We start from the raw sequence: 24464 nt of genomic DNA, 5'->3' as shown, positions 1-24464 counted from the left end.
CCAAAAATAAAAACAGACAAGATGTACAACAATGACATAAAAAGGGCTTCACGATGCCATAGCAGCACCTTTTTTTTGTTTAAATGGTTCCATAAAGAACATCTGAAGAACCTTTCTGTTTCACAAAAAGTTATTTGTGGCCAAGAAGGTTCTTCAGATTATAAAACGGTAAGAAAGGAATGGTTCTTTAAAGAACCTAAAGAACTAAATGGTTCTTTGTGGAACCAAAATGGTTCTTCTATGGTATCGCTGTGAAGAACCTTTTAAAGCACTTTTATTTTTAAGAGTTTATTTTTGAGTTTACTTGTATAGGTACGTATCAGTTCATATAAGAGGGCCTTTGAATATTGTCTTGGATAAATTGTGGTTTTGGAGTCCAAAAAAAATTGAGAACCCTTCAGTGATTATGTAATCCTATAATAAAGTCAGGGAAAACTCTAGGAATTAGTAACAAAGGCAACAGTGCCATCTGTAGGCAGAATTCAGTCTTGGCAGTACAAGAAAGTACAATCCAACCAGAATTTATTCAGACATCTTCAACATTTCTTACATTATTACAGATTATTCATTAGAAAATGGTAATAAATATGAGAAGAACTCAGAGTTAAACTGTCAGAACAATTTCATCTTGATAATCACAAATGAATTAGTCAAACCAAAATTTATTCAGACACAATGAAAATTTCTCACATTATCAGTTTTGTGCTATAGTTTAGAAAAAGGTAATAAAATATGACAAGAACTTAAGAGTTGTCAGAACAAATTCATCCTGATAATGTCAGATATAGCTTTTATAGAAAAGCATGTAACAAAACATGGTCAGGTTAAAGTGTCAAATAAAATGTTTGGTCCCAAATTTTTATCAGATTTACTGGTAGTCCACTGTATGAAGGTATAATATGTAATATAATATATATTTTTGGGAGTAATTTATTTTGCTACCCTCACTTACATAAATGAACTAAAATGTATATCTGGTGTCTGAATCATTTTTGGTTTGACTGCATATGTGGTAACAGGCCCTGTAGATCCTGTTAAATGAAACAATGTTATAAGGCAAATAATGTTTTAATTACATCAGAAACCAGAAAGGGTATCAGATGTAATGGGGGAAAACATTAATACTTATCACTGAAAGGATTTAATACATTTGAATAAAAAGAGAGTTATACACAAGACTTATCAATGAAAAGTTTTATTTTCTCCCATATTTAAACATTCAGGTCTTTTCTGCCCTTAAACACCCAATCCATCATTTATCAACAATTCCTCAAAAAAAAAAAAAAAAAAAAAAACAGCACACAATAAAGTTCTTTTATAGCCAAAGTAAAATACAAGATTTTACAAATATATGTATATATTTTTATAGATGTGACTATGCATCTCAGTCAGTTCTCACACATTTACTGTACATTGGTGTCTGTCTGCTGCCAAGACAGAACTGAAAAGTCACACAGAAACTAAGGTAGTTATTGTACATCAAATGAAAAGAGGCAAGACACGGAGAACCAGGAGTGTGGATGTTTTAAAAGTCTCCAAAAATAAACAACTCCATTATTTAGTATTTACGATATAAGTAGCCTAAATCTTAATATTCCATTTGGCATCAATATTTGTATATTACTATGTTCTACATTCATTTCCTTGTGACATAGTTTTTCCCACGAGTATATTGCCATTGTAAAAGTTTTTTAAATGCCCAAATCTAGTTTTCCAGGTTAGCATGTGATTGTATTTTATTATCTGAGTTGATACTAGGTTAATTAAAGAGTTAAACCCATTGAAAACTTGCTATAGTAATAAAAGAGGAATGATCTGGAAGTGTTCTTCTTCTGACATGTAAAAAGAAAAAAAAAAAAGAAGAATAAGAACGAAAATTAAAAAGTAATAAAGAAAAATGATGCACAGAAAAACAAAACAAAACCCAAACATATAAACAGTTGAGGCAGCTGACATTATATTTCATGTCAAATCAGTTTGGTTTACATTTTGTATAAAACAGTTTCCTGGCTTAGTTACTGAAGAAATGGAATGATAAGAAAGGTTGTTTAAACAAAAAAGAAATTGTAATTTCAAGTTAAATAGAGGTTGCTGGTCTATATGCATGTGTGATTATCCAGGACTGCATATATGGCTGTGTTTATTGGTCCATTCTGTGGTCTATAGGATGGCAATCAGACTATTTGTTATTCACAATGCCTGACAACACTGAAGATGATTAAAATCGATGATTGACAAAGAGCAAGGCACATCAAGTCAAAACTGAAGCCCCATCCCATTACAATGGGATCTACAAAAGGTTCACTTTAAAAATGTATAGCAAAGATAAAAAGCCAAAGATTGAGTTTATAACCTCCGATTATCCTGCCCTTTTTGTGACAGTAAATGCAGCATAGCAAAACTTCAAGTTTGAACTAAAATGGCCAACCTTTCAGATCAACATGCCCTTTAAGGCGGCAGTGTGGAAATTTATGCCAAGGTATTTGATATCAATACAACAGTGCAGGTTGACACCAGTGGGGTCTAGAAAAGGGTGAATAGGCAAGAATTAAATCTCAGACTGCTTTTTAGTCTAAGACCAGATTTGATTTGAATAACCTTCCTTTCAAAAAACTACTTTAAAAGTCCTTACAACATTCATAAGGCCCCTCAATTGTTCCTGCTTCCTGTTTGCCTGTATTTTGTCTACCATTAAAGTGCTGGTAAGTTGATTCAGAAACAACAAGATTGTTTTTGTTGCGCAAGAGAGTGCAAACTCTCAGACAAAAGAAAAGGCATTTATTTAAAAACTAAACTTCAAGTGTAAAGTGAGACATAGCAAGGACAAAAAGAGAGGTGCTAAATATTTCTCTTTTATCAAAACGGTTTCCTGTCTTATACATTTATTGACAGGTTTTAGTGTCCTGAAAGTCGTAAAAAGGGGAAGGAGTGAAAGCGAAACATTTTTGCTTAATGGATTTGGTTTCCTTATGGAGTGCTGTGCTCTGCCCTCCGCTCTGGATCATACCATCTGATTCAATCAGTGCTCCTCTAGCCAAGAGGGGGTTTCTCCTCCTGGTAACTTTAGTTTGATGTGGAACTGTTTAAGGGTCTGTTCCAGCTGCTGTTGGTTGCCTGCGAAGTATGCTGCAATGGCGTTATGGAAGAGAATCAGCTGGTTGTGTAAAACCTTCACCTGAGGAAAAGAGAATAAAAATTTTCATTCACACCCTGAGGATGTAAATCATAACTCACAGTACTAAAAAGGAAAAAAAAAAAACAGCAGTATAAAAGAGACTTCTTGTTTGGGCATGCAATTGGGCAAGACAAACACACCTTTGTTGGGAACACCCAGACTAAAATTGTAAATTAGCAATGTCTTTGGGAGAATACTTCTACTACTACTACATACACTATATTGCCAAAAGTATTGGGACACCCCATTCTAATAAAGAGATTTGACTACTGTAGTATTGAGTACAAACAGGGGCGCCGCTAAGGGGGGGGGGGGGTGGGGGTGTAAGTTAGGACGATTCTAAGGGCCCATGCCCTTTAGGGGCCCCCAGTGATCTGCTTTGGTGTGGTAGGGGGGGCCCAAACTCATATTTTGTCATAGGGCCCAAAATTGAGAGCGGCGCCTGAGTACAAATCCTAATGTTTAAGCATATAATGATATCCCAATACTGTGTCAAAATACTTTTGTCCAAATAGTCTCCATATACAAGTTATTGGTGTTTGGTGATGAGTTTTTGCCTCAATGGTCTGCATTTAAAGTCACACCAAAGATGTTTAGCTGATATTAGGACTTTGCTTTCTGCAGACCAATCAAGTTCTTCCACACTGACTGAATCAATTGAATTTCTTTTTGAACCTTGTTTTATACACAAAGGCATTTTAAGGTTAGATTTGAAGAGGGTCATGTCAAAACTATTGCACACAATCCCCTAGAATATCATTATATGCTTAAACATTAAGATTTGTACTCATGGAAATGACTAAATTAGCCAAACCTGTTCATTAGAAGGAGGTGTTCCAATACTTTTGGTAATATAGTGTGTTTGACCCTGGACCACAAAACCAGTCAAAAGTAGCATGGGTATATTTGTAGCCAACAATATATTGTATGGGTCAGAATGATCGATCTTTCTGTTATGCCAAAAATCATTAGGATATTAAGTAAAGATTATGTTCAATTAAGATATTTTGTAAATTTTCAACTGTAAATATATCAAAACTTGATTTTTGATTAGTTATTTGCATTCCTAAGAACTTCATTTGGACAAATTAAAGGTGATTTTCTAAAACTATACATCAGTGGAAAGCTTATTTATTCAGCTTTCATATGATTATATGATGTACATTTCTAACATGACTCAAATCCAAAAAAAAAAAAAAAAAAATACTGTTATGAAAGGTTTTGTGATCCAGTGTCACATATATAACATGAATGATTTTTTATTATTATTAGTAGTATTCACCCAGGGACATATGTGTGCATGCATATATATATATATATATATATATATATATATATATATATATATATATATATATATCGCAGTGATAACCAGCTAATTTTATGTTTATTATACATCATCTAAACTGTAAAGATGCCTCAAACAGATTGAGTTCATTTTTTTTCCCAACAGGATATCCTAGTGAACTTGTAAGGGACTTTGCAACATATTTTACTTCTGTAATGCAATGCATTGTTTTCAAGCCAGCAGGATATTGAACAAGAACGGTTGAAAAACAGGAGGGTTTAGTTAGATCAGCCAAAAATGAAGGTGGTTACGAAGGTGAAGCAAGTTGATATATTTTGAAATATTAAAGGTGACATATCATGAAAATCACACTTTTTCTGTGTTTAAGTGCGAAAAAACGAGCCGCTCAGATTTTGCTCCCCCCGTGATGTAGAGAGGGGACCTTATTATATTATTTCCGATCCTTAATCTGCACATTTTTACCCACGGGGCTGTCATAGTGTTTTAGCTAGTGACAACAGTGTACCAGTTCTAACGCCATGGCGAAAGGTTGAGCTAAGCATGCTGCTAACTGTTCTGTTTTTGGCTGCACAGATGAGCACAGAACACTATTTAGAGTTCCAGCCTCAGAGGAGACAAGAGAGAAGTGGATTTTGTTTGGATTTGCAATTTCTTCCCAGCTGTTTACCTTCACAGACATAACTGACTGTTTTTGTAACTCCTGTGTGTTTATACCATAAACTTAAAGGAACACTCCACTTTTTTGCAAATAGGCTCATTCTCCAACTCCCCCCGAGTTAATAAGTTGGGTTTTACCGTTTTGAAATCCATTCAGCCGTTCTCCTGTTCTGGTGATATCACTTTTAGCATAGCATAGCATAGATCATTGAATCCTATTAGACCAATAGCATCGCGTTCAAAAATGACCAACGAGTTATTTGTTGTATTTAAAACTTGACTCTTCTGTAGTTATATCGTGTACTAAGACCGGTGGAAATGCAAAGCTGTGAGTTTCTAGGCTGATAAGATTAGGAACTACACTTCCATTCCGGCGTAATAGTCAAGGAAGTTTGCTGCCGTAATATGGCTGAAGCAGGCAGAGTTTATCAGCCTAGAAAATTGAAGCTTTGCATTTCCACCGGTTTTAGTACACGATATAACTACAGAAGAGTCAAGTTTTAAATAGGACAAATATCGAAACTCGTTTTTTTTGAACGTGATGCGATTGGTCTAATAGGATTCAATGATCTATGCTAAGCTATGCTAAAAGTGATATTGCCAGAACAGGAGAACGGCTGAATGGATTTAAATGGCAATTTACATTTAACTTACATTTAATTTGGTTGATATAGTGCAAAAAAGTACTAAAAACCAACTTAAATAACTTGACTAATTTAAATGTGAATTATCAAAGTATAAAAGACATAATATTTAACAAACACATTATCTAAATGCTGCAAATTTCAAAAGATACGTTCACCTACCTTGTTTTCCTCCAGAAACTTCAGTTTGACTGAGACATCATTGCGCATCTTTTCATATTTTTCTCGGTGGATCTGGAACTGTTGCTGAGACAGCTCGATCTTAGGGAGTGTGTTGGCGTCTCGTGGACCCAGATTGAGCTCCTCTAAATCTGTGCGATACGCATCATACTCAATTCTACAAAAAGAGCACAGAGAATGAGAGAATGAGAATCAGTTTGCCAAAAAAAAGAAAAAAAAAGAGGTTCCATTTCCTCAATAAATTATTAGAAAAATAGTATACGGTAGTTTGTAAAGAAATAGTCAGACCTTGCTGCTTCATATTGCTTAATGTTGATCAAGGTGTCCTCTATAGTTTTATCCACTAGAGTTTTAACACTGGCGATAAAGAAGTTGATAGCTCCCAAAAGAGTTTCACCATTTTTCGCCAGGAGTTTTTGGGTTTCAGCATTGTAGCCAAATTCCTCCTGAAATCATAAATATAGAGTTTAAATCTTTGCTTGAGACCACAAAAAGACCACAAAGAACTTGCTAGACAGTGAAACACCACAAATACTGCGCTGAGACATTACCCTCTCTGCAAATAAATAAATTAAAATTAAATGTTACTCCCCAAGGGACCAATTCACTTTCTGGTTATAGTCCAGTCATAAAGTATTTAGTATTCATTGAAGTTCTGGAAACATCAATACCAAAGTGTATCCAAAACACTCCATGAATAAATTATACTGTATGGAAGGCATCCAGTTATTTTGAAGTGAACTGAAACAGCTGAAAATCCATATATGCTATGCATTTTGACAGTGCTGTCAATTGATAAAAAATTACCCGTTTAATTACAGTTTTAATATATATATACACACACAAGATAGTAATAATTTTTATACTTACATGTAGCTCAGGTGTCTTGAGACTAAGGTCAGCAAACGCATCACCCAGCTGTCTCTGTGTCTGCAGCATCTGTGCTAGCTGAGTGCAAAGTGTCTGCGCCAGCTTGACAACATGCTCATACTTTCGTTTGTTGTCACGAAGGACCTCAATCTGAGCCTCCAGCTCCAGATCAACTGTACGGGAGCCACGACCTAACTTCTCAGACAGAATTTGCTTAGTGCACTGTGGGGAGGGGTAGAAGATACAAAATCTGTTAAGTAAATGGTAATAATTGAGAGAAAAAAACATTGACAAAAATACATAGGGATACAAATTATTAAAATCAGCACAGAGGATACAAAGAACCCTGTCTCTTTTTTGCAATATTCTAGAGAATATATGAAGAGTTTATTTGCAAAAACAGACAACTCCATTTTTTTTATTAAAAAAAAGTTTTTTATTATCTTAACATTTTTATTATGTTTTATTGTGTTAGTTTGCTGTATTTTTTAGGTTATTTTTTACTTTATATCAAAAAACCCAACTGCAGTTTAATTGAGATTAATTGGAATGCATGAATAAAAAAACATGATTTTGTTTTTGCAAATTAACTTTTCATATGGGAGACTGGGAAATGTCACAAACCAAACTAAACTTGAATTGTATATGCGCTATATGCATTTTCCCCCTCAATTTTATCCATTAACTATAGCAATGCAACTGAGACTGATCCACATTTTTTCTAAGCAGGAAACATAATTTGCCAGCTCCGATCCAATAATCAGAAAGAGCTTTGTGTTTTCTTACTTCTAATAAGACACAAAGTCTCATCTTTCAAATTCTGTCCTTTTTTAAAATGGCATTCTGTCAATTCAAACAATAAATGCGGTTTTTACGCTTTTAAATATGTTGAGACAGAGTGTTGCAGCATCAGAATGCAGTTCAAGCAGCAGCACGGGGTGCAAATCTCTTTGACTTTACTACATGTTATAGTGGAAAATAAATATGAATGAACATCAGAAGGCACGTTAAAAGATATCTCATGTGATGGCTCAATCAATATTTCATCAAAACTACTGAAAGACACCTATAAATTGGCTTGTAAACAATGTCACAAAGAAAATGTAACATGTCCCCAGCAGAGTAATCACAGTTGTTTAACTTGTACACCACTACTGTAAAGCGTTGTTCTGTTTCAAGTACATACCCAAACAGACTTTTTTGAAACATGGATGCTTGAGACATTTTTACTGAACACAGATGCCATCATAACCACTATGGCAGGAATCACTCACTTTGTAAGTGTTGATGCTCCACTTCCTGACCAGCTCCAGTTTCTCTATGGCAGGACTCTTTATGTCATCAGCAAGAACCACTGCTCCTCCCATTTGTTGCTCTCCTAAAGCACCTGATGACAGAATGTCATCTGTTTACTGACAAGAGAAATGACTGTGATTTGATTTGATTTGATATTACCCCTCTACGCTTATTGAGACTCACTGTCATAAACTGTTGAGACTATAAATATGTTATCTAATGTCATACAATTTTGGCTAAATCAAGTAAGTCAAAATGGGGGAACTCCCAATATTAACATCCAAGATAATTATGTTTGACAAACCACATCTGTTGCTACTTATTTAAAATAGTGTTATCGTTAACAAAAACAAACTAAAACTACTGAAAAACATTTTTGTTAACTAAAATAAAATACAATATAAAAATTATTATTAAATATAAGATAAAAAACAAAAAAAATTAAAAATGTTCCCTTGGAAACTAACTAAAATAAGTTTAAATTGACAAACTATAATTACGAACTAAAATAAATGATAAAAAAAAGTAGAAATATAAAAAAAACTATTAAGAACGACAATTTTAAACAAAAGAAAATTGATTAAAAAATTGAAAACTGAAAATATAAAAATAGATAAATAATACTAAATAATACTAAAATAACACTGAAATATGGACAGGAGTAACACTAGACTAAAGATAAGCTTGGATGAAATGCTTTTTCTCATTTAAAACATCAAACGGCAGCAGAAACAGTGGGAAACAACAAAAGCAGTGTATTGTTTTGCATTATCTAAGTCCTGTGAGGGAACAAGTGGAAATTATTGATAAGAAAAATCGTTATCTTTTGCGATTAGTCAGGAAGGCAGAAGGTTGCAGGGTGGTCAGCCAAGACGAATTAATGAACCCCAACTCCAAGTCATTAAAGAAGGAAGCAACAAGAGGGAAGAAAACAGGGCTGGAGATCATAGAGTTGGCAGAATTTAATAGAACACCATCATAAAGTTAAAACCTACCAATCTAATGCACTACAACTACACAGAAGTGGAACATGATGTCAAATTCTTGAACATTTTAACAGACATCACTGGAACGTACTAGAAAAGCAATCTCTTTATGATGGTACAGCTTGAAACTGACAGTGCAGCATTAGTAAGGAAGAGTTGACGGAATACAGATCCATGCGTGACGTCTTCTGTTACGGTATGCGGTACCTTTCTGTGTCTCCACCTGACTATCGCTGACGCTGCGAGCTAGCCGGCTGGCTGCTGCAGGACTGGGCACAACTTTAGGAGTGGTGGCCTGGAATGGCGACCCTAAAATGGTCAGTGATAATTTATGATTTTTATGTTTATGATTTTTTTTTTGTAAAATACAGTCACAGAGAAAGTGTCCATCAATCCATCAAAATCTAAATAAATAAATATACAGTCAAGCCCGAAATTATTCATACCCCCTGTAAATTCTGACTTAAAGTTACTTTTATTCAACCAGCAACAGTTTTTTTTTGACCGGAAATGACACAGGCTCTCAAAAGATAACAAGACGATGTACAAGAGGCATCATTTGAACAAAAAGTGGCATGTCCCAAATTATTCCTACCCTTTGCAAACTGTCACAGTCTATGGGAAAATCCAAAGTTCTATACCATTCCAAATAGTCCAAGCTGTTCTAAAACATCCTAATTATCTTGATTTATTGGGAGCAGATGTTTTTAATCAACTCAACAGGTGAAAAACAGAAGCTCTCTGCTGTTGGTTTGTGGACAGTCATGGCTAAGACAAAGGAGCTCACTGAAGACCTGCGGCTGCGCTTTGTGGCTGCTCACAAGTCAGGAAAGGGCTATAAGACCATACCTAAATGTTTTGAAGTTCCAGTGGCTACAGTGCAAAGTATTATTGAAAAATACAAGATGTTCCGGACTGTGAAAAATCTCTGAGGACATGGTCGGAAGCCAAAACTGACACCTGTGCTGGCCAGAAGAATAGTGAGAGAGGTAAAAAGGAATCCAAGGATCACCACCATGGCCATCCTGATGAATCTGGGCTCTGCTGGTGGCAACATCTCAAGGCAGACAGTCCAACGGACACTGCACACCGCAGGTTTCCACGGACGCAGACCAAGGAGGACACCACTTCTCCAGATAAGGCACACAAAAGCCCGCTTGGCCTTTGCAAATGCTCATCTGGACAAAGAAGAAGACTTCTGGTCTTCTGTTTTATGGTCAGATGAAACAAAAATTGAATTGTTTGGCCACAACAATGTTGTAAAAAAGGAGAAGCCTTTAACTCCAAGAACACCATCCCCACTGTCAAACATGGTGGTGGGAACCTAATGTTTTGGGGGTATTTTTCAGCAGGTGGATCAGGGAACCTAATCACAGTAAACGGCATCATGAAAAAGGAGCAATACATCAAAATTCTCAACAACAACATCAGGCAGTCTGCAGAGAAACTTGGCCTTGGGCACCAGTGGACATTTCAGCACGACAATTTACACGACAATGACCCGAAACACACAGCAAAAGTGGTGAAGAAATGGTTAGCAGACAAAAACATTAATGTTTTGCAGTGGCCCAGAAAGAGTTCTGACTTAAATCCAATTGAGAATTTGTGGAGGGAGCTAAATTTCAGGGTGATGGCAAGGAGACCCTCCGACCTGAAAGAGTTGGAGCTCATCGCTAAAGACGAATGGGCAAAAATACCAGTGGAGACATGCAAAAAGCTGGTCAGCAATTATAGGAAGCATTTGATTGCTGTAATAGCCAATAAAGGCTTTTCTATTGATTATTGAGAATGGTATGAATCATTTTGGACATGCCACTTTTTGTTCAAATGCAAATAAAAGATGAGTAATATTTTTTTCCACAATGATGACTCTTGTACATCGTCTTATTCTTCTCGGAGACATCTGCGTCATTTCTAATACAAAAAATGAATAAAAGTAAGTCAGAATTTGCCAGGGGTATAAATAATTTCAGGCTTGACTGTATATATTGATTGTTTGACCCATGTTATTTATGTAAGGTATACTGCAAAAATGTGTCAATCAGAGCGCGGCTACAGTATCAAGACTACTACAACATCAAAATGTCTACCCAAATTACACTACCGTTCAAAAGACTGGGGTCAGTAAGACTTAATAAATTAATACTTTTATTCAGGAAGGATGCATTAAATTATTTTAAGTGAATGTAGTGAGTATGCGAGTTGTTTTGAGCTGTCTATTTATCAAAGTTTCCACAAAAATATTAAGCAGCACAATTTTCAACATATGAGCATATTAGACTCATATCTGAATGATCATGTGACACTGAAAAATGAAGCAATGGCTGCTAAAAATTCAGTTTTGCCATCAGAAATAAATCATTTTAATATATATATATATATATATATATATATATATATATATATATATATTAAAACAGAGAACAGTTATTTTAAATTGCATTAATATTTCAGAATATTATTGTTTTTGCTGCATTTTAATCAAATAAATTAAACTCGAAAAATTTGGAACATAGTAATGCTAGTGTGCATAGCAATGAATGAGGTTCAGGGCTCATTTAAATATGGAAGTCCTAAATGTACAGTGTCAACATCACAAACGAAACTTGAAAAATCTACAATCTGTCCCATTTAAATAAAATGTTTTGAATCATTTTCATTGCCAGTTGGTGATACTGCAGCAAACTATAGTCTCCTAAGCTAACAAGTGACAAGGGAAATATAGAGGAATAATAAAAAGGGGTGGTCAGCAATTACACCCAACTAATGACAGGTTGCCATGTTTCCGTCCTAATTAATTCACACAGTAGACGAGGATGAAATAATGAAAGGGGAAGTAGATGTAAAAAAAAAAAAAAAAAAGATCACAGACGACTCTGTAATGAGACAGGAACACCTTTCTTTTCAAATTCAAATTCTCCCTCTCTCCACAACACACTCAAAGAGAAACAGACAAACATGTGGGTCCATATTAGATGCACCAGATAGTGAGAGGAAATTGAAGCCATTCTACTAGTCCACTAACCTAATGACTAAAAAGAACCCACCCCACCCTAACCTGAACTAATTTATTACAATGAAAGGATAAATATTTTACCATTGTCTCTTAGCAAATTGCAAATCTGTATGAAATCTTATGTAAGCACATATGTTTGTGCGTTAACTGTAGCAAACTGAGTCATTGTACGCATTTGTGTGAAGGACAAAGGCTAATTCTATACTTGTTCAACGCATGCTTAGTGTTATACCTGTATATGGCCCCGCTTGGACCACTCCCTCATTCATTGCATAGTTTTCAGGTGAATTGAGGGAGTGAGATCTGACTGGTCCAGAGGAGACATTGTGCGGCACATCCTTGAAAGAAATAAAACAGAGAATAGCAAACAAGATTAAAAATGATTGACATTCAAGAAAGACATCATAACAAAGCAATATTTCTACTGTATTCCTCTTAATTTTAACTGTCAATCATGGTTATAGCACATTAGGCCCAAGGCATATTATCTATGTAATTGTGGCTAAGTAAATCTGCTCTGTGTGTTTTAGGCTACCAGTAATAATGTACATACAGTTTGTATAATGTACAACAAACTACAGTGCCTCTTCTTCACTCCAAAATGTTTATCCGTCACTAAACATTTTCCGAAACTAAATACAGTGTGTGTGTGAGAAAGTTTCAGTGACTGTACAAAGTTCATTATTATTTAATGAGGTAACTAATAATTAATTTATGATTGTTCGTCTGTTGCTAAACAGCTTGCTGTATTATTCTAGCACCATTGTTTCACATTTGGCAACACCAAATATAAGCCAAGGTTAAAAGAGGTGCTAGGCATTGTTCACAATTATTTGTGTGAAACATTTTCACATACAGGTATATTTTAAAGATGCCTGGTGATTCATGTTGTCTGTTTAATTTTCTCAAGGTTAAAAAGACCACTACTACTAGTTAAAGGCTAATCAAGCTAGTTTTGCTGTTGCCGCAAAACAGCTGTCAGTCAGTAAATGTAGAGTTATATATACGGTTGCCATTGTATAGTGATAAGAGTCTTAAATACTCAACCTTGAGCTCACTGGCTGGTTGGGATGCTGGCACACTTTTGTGAGTTTACAAGAAGTCAAGCTAAGAATAAATGCCAAACCGGATATATGGAGGTTGGGCTGGGTAAACCAACAATCAATAAAACAATATATTCAATTATAACAACTATGGCTTGTCTGCAAATTGGTTGGTTATAAAAGCCACACTGATTTGTAAAAAGGTAATATTCACAGTGGCCAAAATTATTAGAACACTAGTATTTTCACCAGCTAAAAATGGTTTTAAGTCAATCTTTTGCTGTAGTGAGTCAGTAGGAAATATCAGATTACATTTCCAAAAATTCATTTTGCCATTAATTGTAATAATCCAGTGAGATTTTTGTTTGCACAAGGAGTCTGATAACAGTCAGAGGTCCACACAGAGATCTGATCCCATCATCATCCAGTCTGTCGGGAATGACATGAAGAAACAGAACAAACTGAGACAGACTAAATCCAGAAGTACTGTGGCACTGGCAATATCTCCAATTGGCAATATTGTAACGCATTACTTTTAAAATGTACAGATCTGTCCAGTTACCTATAATAAGTTGATAAACCTACCTGAAAAACTATGCGCAAGTGCATCCAGAGCAAAAGTTGCTTTAAACGCAAAGGATGATCACAGCAAATGTTGATTTAATTTAGATAATAGAAGCTAATTGATAAAGAAAATCTATTTATTGCATTATTTTTGACAGCATACTCATTTTACAGCATTTTTACACAAGTGCCTAAAACTTTAGTACTGTAGCTCTGCAGGTAGGTTTCTTAAAGCATTTTGGAGACGTTGCAATATAGTTCTCTTAGACTGTGATAGTGTGTCAATTCTTTTAAATAATTAGGAGCATAACTACAGTCATATGTTGCATTGAAAAAGACTTATGTCATTATGTGTCACAGTATGCATAGTTCTTCGGAAACATTCATATGCCATCAACTGTGTTCAAATGGCACTATTGTTAGTTGAGGTCTGTTCAGGACAAGAGCAGTTTTGAAACAGTGGAATTGGCGCATGATGGGTGGTTTTTTCTCTGTATGATGTCTTACCCTGTGAAACACTTCCTCATGACTCTTGTCTGTTTCTCCATTTCTGGTGACTGAGATTTGAGCAGCCGGGCTTCTGTGGGCCTCCTCTGCCATAGCCACCTTTAATACACACACAAAAACAATAACTAAGAGAACTATGGAAAAAAAAAAAAAAACATGTTAAAGCTGTCAAGCTGAGAGTTCAGATGCAGAGCGCTACCACCACCAGAAAGCTTTGCACAACCGTAGTTTGTCAGGGCTTGTGAAGTTTTAAACGCAGCACCACAAGCAAAGAAAATGCAGCTATAAAAAATAAAATGGATTAAGTCTGGTGCTGCTTTAGAGTGATTATTTAGCAGGAACAGGGAAAAAGAACTATTAGTGAATCAAAAACTCATAAAGTACAGGGTGAAGTCTAACTACACTGCCATCTGGTGATCATTTTTAATCTGATATACCCATTTTCATGTACAGTACTGTTAAAAAATTTGAACAGCAGTGTGTTATATTAGATCCTATGCTGGAATACAGTAAAATGGCATTTTAATAAATACAAATAATTTTTACAAACCTTTTTTTAAGCTGACACTACCCATAATGTAACTGCTGTATAACGTAAAACAAACAAACAAAAAGACAAATGTAATTAGGGTTAAATATGACCTATTATTTTAAACGATAAATATGAACCTGAAAACTGACCACGGAATAACTACAAAATGTCTGTTTGAGCAATATGTGCTGTAAAGCTGTAAAAGTCACCACTAGTACTTCCACTATTTGTCTCATTTTATGCAATATTAATAATGAATAAAATGTGGACATGTATTTTCTCTCTTTTGGTTAGTCACACAGATACATCCATAGATGGATCAATGACTTCCAGTAGACAACACAACACTTCAGTTTCTATCAGTGATCTCCAAGAAAAAAGCTGCTTTGTGTCAAGGTCAGAGTCTAAGCGGAACAGTAACACAAAGAAAATGCAATGCTCCTTCTGGGATGCCCCAAAATCACATGCTCTCTTGCCTCCCTCATCCAACTCTTTCAAACCAATAGAAAAGGCATAGAAATCCGAGAAATAATTAGTACTAATAATTCTGACAATATTAATAATAATAACCATTTTGAACACATTTATAAACAACATCATTGTTCATCAGGTAAAAATCACACAAAGAATAAGTAATGACCACAAGTTCCTCTATAATCCTTTTAGGGATAAAATAGCCTAGTGACTACAGCACAATGTGACTGATGGTGGAATTAAGCATAGGCTAATCAGATGTCCTGGGATAACCTTGACAGTTCAGCTCCTACTCCTCCATCCATGACAAGCCGGAAAAGAAAAGAATAGAAAAAAAATTCGGACTTTGGACTCATTGTAGGGGAAAAAATATATATATATTTTGCACCTTACTCTATTACAATAGAGAATGTGTGAGAGATAGCACGTGAAAAGTCATTAACGAGATAAAGCATACGTGACATTGCATCAGATAGTTGTGTGCCAAATGGCTAAGCAGATTGCTGATGAGCTTTGTGGACAGTCTTTAAACGCGCCAATAAAACGTTGAAGTCCACTGCCTTACAGTAAGTCCAAAGGCGGTTTTTATGACACAGCCAAAGCTAGACTTCCATTTACACTTGGTTACTTCATGCACTTTTACTGAAAAGGACAGGAAAAGATGTTTGAGATGGACAACAATCCAATCACTCAAACCAACAGCTACATTATAGCAGCCATAGCCGCCAAATGAACATCGAGCCCGATGAGGGAGTGAGGTTGGACACAGAGATCATGTTATACTGTGGAAAAGCAGAAGATCTATAATGAACAACAGATCAAATAGTAAATATCAATATAAAAAAAGATAAAAATATCAAAAACTATTAACTGACTTGTGTCTATTTTGAAAAGATGGCATGTGAAAAGGATGTACCTGTTGGGTCTAATTCAGTCTTGCGGTTATACTATCAAAACAGTGTGATTTTGCATATTTTGCATACTGATTTATGGTACAATCCACTTGTCTGGTAGGTTTCTACTGTAAATGTATTACTGTTATATTCAGAGGCAGTGTTGGAGGTAAAGTATTACAAGTAACATGAGTTACATAATCAGATCACTTTTTTTCTACTGACTAGTAAAGTAAAGTAATACTTTTTAATTTACAAGAAAATATTTGAGGTAATTTTTCAAATAAGCAATGCTAGTTACTTTTTTCTCCCCATTTATTGATTAAAAGCTTTCCTGTCCCTGTCCATATTGAGAGAAATCGTGAGTTAGATGTTACTCACTCAGTCACAAAAAATTTAGTATTCCTCAAAAAGAACAAAAACTGTGAAATGCAACTCAAAAACCTACAATAATTAAATGTTAAATAATACAAATACTCTTTATGTAATTAATCCCATTTTTTGTCTTTGTTGCTGACTTTTGATGATCCAATTCAACCATACTAATAAGCAAAAATTACTCAAGATAAACTAACATTTTTTTTTTATTTGCGTTGAACTTCTGCATTCAACTGTACAGACGTGAATTTACTTTTCCTTCAGCCTGAGGTTTTTGGGGTGAAAAGCCTTTTAAATTTGCCAAAAATAGAACTTTTTATATTAAAACCAAACAAGTAAGCCCTGCCCAGATTTAATAAGTAACGCAAAAGTAACGTAACAAATTACTTTCCATAAAAAGTAACTAAGTAACACAAGTAGTTACTTTTTTTAGGAAGTAAGGCAATATTGTAACGCATTACTTTTAAAATGTACAGATCTGTCCAGTTACCTATAAGTTGATAATTCTTTGATAATCATTCATGTTACGGCTGATAAATGTTAATTGTTGCTATATTGCTTCTATACTACATTGTATAAATATAAATTCCATTACAATTTTAAGATCTGTTAAATGTAATTAACAGTGTTAATAAATTATTAACTGTAATTTAAATGAGCACTACATAACTGCAAAGGCAATCTAAAAGTAAAAATAGGTGAAAATGAGCGTTCACAAATTAATATCCAATATGGATATTGACTATATTACAGATCTGCATCCCTACTACAAACCTCAATAAATCATAATACGTGTACACGTCAGTTACATACGCAAATAAAAGCAAGACACAAGCAGTTTGTCGCCACTATTTGGTATCAGGTTGCAATTTAAGCAACATAACACCTTATTTCAAAGTGGTATGATTTCATAGTGCTTTTGCAGGTGGCTTAATATGTAACTACAAAACGGCCATTTAGGTTTGTGTTCTGAGAAGCTCAGTGATTTGAATCTTTAAGACAGGCCACTTGTTTGTCTGGCTGGTGAAAACAGCACACAGTGTCCGATAACAGTGCATGAATCTTTCAAAGCCACCTGATGCCATCATGCCAGAAGGTCAGTGACTCTAAACTCTCTGAGATGAATCAAATGACATTTGTGGTTCTCACTGGTTACTCTTATGAGCGATTCAAATCTGGATAGATCTGGCATCACATTCTGTTTTAAGGGAGTTAATTTGTCCTCCAATGACTATCAGGTTTATCTATCTCTAAAAGTCCTTATTTCCAACTGCTTCACAGTCTGTCACCAGCAGATTTGATGATTAAAGCAACATTGATGAACAGTGCCTCGGTCAAGCCCAACAGAAGAGTCCCCTAGAGTTCAGTTGCTTAGAGACATAAACAAAGAGAGCAACAGAAACAACCACAATCTGATCAGAGCCATTATCATGATCTCTTAAAAAAGCGACATAAGTCTAATAAATGCTCAAAGAAAAGAACGATGGGTTTCTTGTAAACCTCTTAGTCATCAAATGTAAAGGAAAGACTTTTAACAAGACTTCTTAGCAACAAGTAAACATTTTCTTATCAGGACAGGCTTTGAATCATGTTAATACTGTAGATAAAAGTGCAGTTTTTCCCTACTGTCACTGTTATCGGTGACAGGAACCTAATCTGTGGTTGCTATTTTGAAAAGTAAAAGCAGACAGTTGACAAGAAATGCAATGCAGTGTTAGAAGTCATCTAAGGCTAAATAAAAATTGTTTGCATTATTTTTTAATTGTTGGTATGCATATGTTTTTTGTGCCATGTCAGTAGTGATTACATGCCGTGTTTGTACTTTAAAATATTAATTTGGTGAAGAAACATTTTAAATGAACTAGGGGAAAATATAAAAAATATATAGTAAAATGTTGCAGCAAATAGAAATACACTATATACTAAAATACTCATAAAAACACTGGTCAAATGTGTTATCGGTATACTTTGTTTTGGAAAGAGAGCATGTTTTCCCTAGCCTGCTAGATTTACAGTGTAAATGTATTACTGTTAAATTTAGAGGATAATTATAAAGTTGAGATAATTTTCTATAATTAATTAGAATTGAAAAGAAACTGATAATTATTTTCATGATATGGCTGATCGATAGGGGTGTGCGATATTGACAAAAAATAATATCTCGATATTTTCGGCGATTTGGTTGATAACGATATTTAGACAATATTTTGCGGTCTGTGTTATTGTGCTTCAGGGCTACCATGCTGACTCCTAATAAGTTTTTGATATTTTTCATATTCTGTGTGGTCAGTTCACAGCAGTGATAGAAATGATTATTTTCCAATAAGTTCAAATTGATTTTTACCTTTTTAAAGCATTTTTTGTAAAAGTTTACATCATCTTTTGACTCAAATTCTTAAATTTAATCAGTCAATTGTAATAATAATACATTTAGGCTGTTACCAAACAAATTAAATCAGTATCAACAAAATTAATCTTTGCAGTTGGATATATAGTGGCATTTAGATGTATTTACACGTTAATGCAGTTTAGAGGGACATGGAATGCTTTAACCTGCAGTTAGAAATGCATACATAATGTTTTGATATTTTAAACATTAAAATGTTGAATACTGATATTTGAAATTATTTTAAAAAATGAAGATACTTTGAATGTAAAACCGCCAGTCAGTGGCAGCACGTCGCTGTTAAAAAGTGAATCATTGCGATTGAAACGAAATACAAATCATTTAAAGGTTGATTCATTCAGGAACGAAGCATCGCCATGTTGTTCAGAGACGCAAAACAGTGTATTTAGAATATTTTATGTATTTGTGTATTTGTCCCTGTATTTGGAATATTTTTTGTTGGCGAAATTGAGCAAAAACAGTAAATATGCTGTCTAAAGTCTTTAAATAATAACTTATTGTTTATTGAACTGTTGTATAAAATCAATATCACATTTGTAGTCATGCTAATTTTTGAAGGAAAAAATGGCACTCTTCATGTGATATTGATTACTATATGAAATGATATAAATATATACATTTTCTGTCCCCATATTTTGAATTACGTAATCATTCTAAATGCACTTTAATAGACTGAATCATGCAGTGAAAGAACACGCTCTAAATGCATACTTACTAGACTTCACGTCTAGTAATGTAACATTATGCGTTCACTCTGTAGGTGTGTTTTGATATATCGCACACCCCTCGATAATTTGTTATTTAAATTCTATACTACACACTGTATAAAAATAAATGGCAAACTAGAAAAAAATTGCATGTGGCAGAAAGTGTGTAATGTTCATCACACCACCACAATGTACAGCAATGACAAGTCAGCAAACTAAAGAGCTCAAAAAGAAAAATATTTAAATGCAGCAAGCAGAATTTACCAGAAGAGGCTAAAGAAATGCACCATCACCTGCATAAAGAATAAAAGGACACTTCACAAAGACGTGGAATGAGAGAGGTGTGCCTCATAATGCTGTAGCATTCAGGCAGAGATCTAGCCCTTCTAATTTCACAGATAAGTTGGCTGATTCAAATAAAAAAAATGCCTGAAATCAAGCATAAGCCAAGCTACAGGTCTCACTATATCATTACTATCACCTTCACATCAGCTTCTGTTGCCACACTGCTTGTTGTTTTAGAATCAGCATTATCCCGAATTATTCCACTAGTTTTACTCTGGGCCTGTGAATCTTCATCTTCATCATCATCATCATCATCATCATCCTCACTGCGAGTATAGTTGTGGTTTCCAACTTCCTCGTCCTCACTGATGTCAATTTCAGTCATGTGTGCTTCATCCAGGCTGTTTTTTCTGGCCTCTGATTGACTCACAGAGTCAGGAGTATTTTGAAGGCCTTGTTCATTAGGGTCCGATCGATTATCCTGCGAGGCATTCTTCCCCGAGTCAAAACTAGCTTCTGACATTCCTGAAAGTAAACATACATGTGAGCAACTGACCAAGATTTTTTTTTTCTTCTGTGATGAATTCAAGTATATGAATTCCACTGAGGCTGAAGTTTCCGGAAGGGATTATGCTGTGCATCATGGAACAAACATCTAATTTGAGTACAAACAACCTGGAATTGTTACAGGTCAATACGCAGAAACCAATGACAGCTGAAATTGAATTTTAAATGACAGAGCTTTCAAAAGATGAGTTAGTAAATCAGCACATGCATATTCTTTCTGAACGAATGTTAGTTTTAAAGGCCTTTTAGTTAATATTGTTTGAAACAATATAATTCACAGTCCTTCTTATAAAATTTATGACTGCATGCCAATTCCTTTACACAAAGGAATATAAAATTCAGGCCTATACAGGAAATAAGTGTGTCAGCTCATTTGTACATTATTCTACACTACTGTATCTACTAGGGGTGCAACGGTTCTCAGTAAAAAACGGAAGCGTCCCGTTCTCCTCCCACGGTTCGGTACGTACCAGGACCGCGGTTCAACTTGAAACTGACAACGCATCTGTAATATGTTTTAAATAACAACAAGTAAAACAAACAGGGTTCGGCTAATGCATGTTTCTGTTGATGGATGCGCATTCTGGCTTATCAATACTTACAACAACAGCGATTAAATAAAAAACGTGGACAAACCATTCTTGTTCAATGCGAGTGCCGCATGCTGTAATACGAGCAGTCATTATTCCGTAGTCTCCCGGGTGCTGATAGCGCTCGTGTGCAGACCTGAACAGCACACATTGCTATCTGGATTTAAACTAAAGTCATTTAAGCTTTGCCAGTTTCAACATCTAAGAGCCATAAGACGCAAATCCGCGCGAGCAGTGAGAAGTGAGAAGATCTAATGTGTGCGTTCATCCGAAGAGCGCAAACCCGCGCCTCAGAACGCGCGCAAATATTACTCCCGCAGAAGTATGTATGTATTATGTTATTTCGTCCTGCTCCCGCCCGCGACATTTTTGTTTTGCCCCACTCCCGCCCGCAAAAACCTGCATACAAGTAACCTATACCCCCTCGGGAAAACAGGTCTCTACTTCATCTCTTGGCTGCATGAAACACACCCTCGCACTAATGTAAAGGTACGATCAGAGTAATAACGAACTCGCGCGTAATGTGTGTCACTCTTGTATATCGGAGTCTAGGCACGCATCCGTCCGCTATTGATTCACAACTATTCATGCTTTCGGGGCTCTGATCCATAGTATTTTTGCGTGAAATTTTAAAGTATTTTCATAGTTGTCAAAATGAATGTCCTGTGAGTGTTTTATAATGAATGCTCACCCATAAAGGTGAATCTTGTAAGGGTCAGTGGTGTTTATGCACATATGAGCACCAGCATCAACAGATTTAGAATGTATTTGCTGTATTTTACATTTGTGTGTTTATTTTACAATGGATACAAACAGAAGATATTCCGTCAGTCCAGTTCACAAGGACAGGTTTAGTGAGTGGTCTTTTGGCATCTCACTGTTGTTCTGTTTGGCAGGTTCACTTACTTAAAAAATACTCTGAAGTTGTAAAGAATCTCTGAATTAAAGAATTCAGGAGATTTAAATCTGTATATATGTTAAAAAGTTAGAACTGAGCAGAGGGTTGTCTTTTAAATTCAAAAGTATAGTTTTAATTTAAAGTTTGTTTGTTTGTTTGTTTGAGGTTTTTTATAACATGCATTAGAAGAATAAAAAGGCAAAACAAATGTTTTGGTTAATAAAAAAGGTTTAAAAATAAACACCTTTAGAGGAAATGTCAGGCATAGGGGGGCCTTGCAAAATTGACCCGAGAAGGATGGGCCCCGGCACAGTTTCTGTACCTAAAATCTAATGTTGGACCTACCTAAAAAAAACGAAAAATCACAAATAAATACTCTATTGTATTTATTTGTGCTGTTGCTTCTAGTTAGATAGATTATTCGTATTTCTTTACTTTTAAATTTTTTCCCTAAACATAGCACATATACCGAAACGTACCGAAACCGTGACTCTAAAACCGTGATACAAACCGAACCGTGAGTAAGTTGAACCGTTGCACCTCTAGTATCTACACCACCTACATTACTCACATTCAAAATGTTTATGGTTAAATAAGGAAATAGTTACCTATAAAGCAGTTTAAACTTACAGGAGAAGAATTAGCCAAACTCTTATGATGAGCTGCAATGCAGCTTAATGAATAATGAAATCTATGTCTTTATGTCTGTGCACACAGAGACTCTCCCATGATGCTCATGTATCAGTAAGAGTTAAGTTAACCTAGAAAACAGGATTAAAGGTTTGTATAATAAAGCTCCAATTACACAGGGTGATATCTTTTCTACAAACCAAGACTCAAATGTCATTTAACTATCGTGTTCATTTTCATATAAAGCAAACAACAATATCAAAAATGTTAATTTTAATGCCAAAAGCAACTTTATATTATGATGCTGACTCATCAGTAACATTTACACTATGTCAAATTTCATAACTTTATTGCATGTAATGAAAATGTGTCCTACTGTTGAAGATTGTTGAACCTTCTTGTAGAAGGAAATTGTACAAGTTTGTAAATTGTGATAAATTAGTCATTCGTTCAGCTAAGACCATCTGACATAAAATGAGACCCTGGAAAATACAGTCTTAAGCAGCACAGTTGTATCTGTTGCAATGGCCAAAAACACATTGTATGGCTCAAAATTATCAATTTTTCTTTTATGCCAAAAACTATTAGGGTATTAAGTAAAGATCATGTTCCATGAAGATATTTTGTAAATTTCCTACTGTAAATATATCAAAACTTAATTTTTGATTAGTGATTTGCTAAGAACTTCATTTTTCAGTGATTTTCTCGGTATGTTGATTTTTTTGCACCCTTAGATTCCAGATTTTCAAATAGTTGTATAGGCTATCTGCCAAATATTGTCCTATCCTAAAATATATATATATATATATATATATATATATCAATTATTCAGCTTGATGTAAAAATCTCACTGGTTTTGTGGTCCAGGGTCACAAATATTCATAAAGTTTAACCATTTATTTAGTTTTAATAAAAGGAGGGGAAAGCAGACCATATACAATTGCAGGAAAAAGTCAATTTAACTTAAAAAAAAAAAAAAAAAAGCCATAGACAATAAAATTATGAAACCTATTACGGCTACGGCTTCGCTTACGGATATTTTACGCTTTGTACTCTTCATTGGAGCGTCCAGTCACATGACCTAATTAATATTCATAAACTAACCCTTTTCCATAGTAGAATTCGTTAATTCGCGTCATGGACACGTAAACGCTTTTTACTTTCCAGTTTAAGCAACGGTACAACACGTACAAATCCAAAGCAATACAAGATGTATATGAAAAACCATCGGTTTTATAAACTAGTTTTGTTGTTTAATTATATTGTCTTGTTCCTTCCTGGAATTCAATCTCTCAGGGTTGCCTCATTGTTGCGCCCGCACGTCACAAAGTTGCGATTGAGTTACTTCCTTTGCCTGAAGCACTTCAGTCGAGTTATGCGTTACAAAACGCAATAAATCTGTATTTTCACTCTCTAAACCGCTTTTATATCAATGATGCGACCTTCATTGAGCATTAACACAATTGATAACAACATTATGACTGGGTGACAATCAGTTTTTTTAGCCCCCCTCCTCCTTTTAAGGCGTGAAACGATCTGAACAGACTAGAGAGTCAGTCGACAGTTTGTTATTCTGTCTGACAGCCTGACTGAATTTCGTTTGGTCACTTTTCCCCATGGCAGGGGGAGGTAGAGGATCAACCCTGCAAACTGAAGCCATCATGCCTGCCATCACACATACATGAACGCCGATGCAACAGTTGATTATTCAGCAGCACTCACCTGCACACAGATTACAACTGTTCTCTTTCGTGTTGCACAGCTCTTTTCATAAAAACGGTCTTGGCTTGAGTTTGAGTTGCTGTGTGTATCATTCGATACACTGCGAATCCCTCCACAGCTCAGTGAAAGTCTTT

General features: G+C 35.1%; 1 protein-coding gene across 3 annotated transcripts; it reads right to left on the bottom strand.

Annotated features, from left to right (window-relative positions):
• Window positions 1–557: 557 nt before the first annotated feature.
• arfip1 (ADP-ribosylation factor interacting protein 1 (arfaptin 1)) lies at window positions 558–24464 on the bottom strand. 3 transcript variants are annotated; one of them, XM_073842955.1, is made up of 10 exons: window positions 24331–24464; window positions 20120–20448; window positions 14248–14346; window positions 12366–12471; window positions 9325–9426; window positions 8110–8222; window positions 6836–7057; window positions 6254–6411; window positions 5948–6122; window positions 559–3175 (listed from the first exon to the last, which is right to left on the bottom strand). In XM_073842955.1, the coding sequence occupies exons 2-10, from the start codon at window positions 20444–20446 to the stop codon at window positions 3020–3022; spliced, it is 1458 nt and encodes a 485-aa protein (XP_073699056.1). In that variant the 5' UTR covers window positions 20447–20448; window positions 24331–24464; the 3' UTR covers window positions 559–3019. The 3 variants fall into 3 exon arrangements, with proteins under 3 accessions (XP_073699059.1, XP_073699056.1, XP_073699057.1); XM_073842958.1 differs by lacking the exon at window positions 20120–20448 and having other exon boundaries at window positions 558–3175; window positions 24331–24459; XM_073842956.1 differs by lacking the exon at window positions 9325–9426 and having other exon boundaries at window positions 561–3175.

This window comes from Garra rufa, chromosome 6, assembly GCF_049309525.1.
Source record: "Garra rufa chromosome 6, GarRuf1.0, whole genome shotgun sequence".
Classification (NCBI taxonomy): domain Eukaryota; kingdom Metazoa; phylum Chordata; class Actinopteri; order Cypriniformes; family Cyprinidae; genus Garra; species Garra rufa.
Note: the sequence above shows the minus strand (reverse complement) of the source record. Positions and strands in the feature narration are given on the sequence as shown.

Excerpts from the sequence above, each read along its gene's own strand:
- arfip1 (XM_073842955.1), bottom strand. The coding sequence starts at position 20,446 with ATGTCAGAAGCTAGTTTTGACTCGGGGAAGAATGCCTCGCAGGATAAT. Across the intron at positions 9,427-12,365 it reads CCAAGCGGGGCCATATACAG|GGTCGCCATTCCAGGCCACC; the intron begins GTATAACACTAA and ends TGACCATTTTAG. Across the intron at positions 8,223-9,324 it reads TCAGGTGGAGACACAGAAAG|GTGCTTTAGGAGAGCAACAA; the intron begins GTACCGCATACC and ends TTCTGTCATCAG.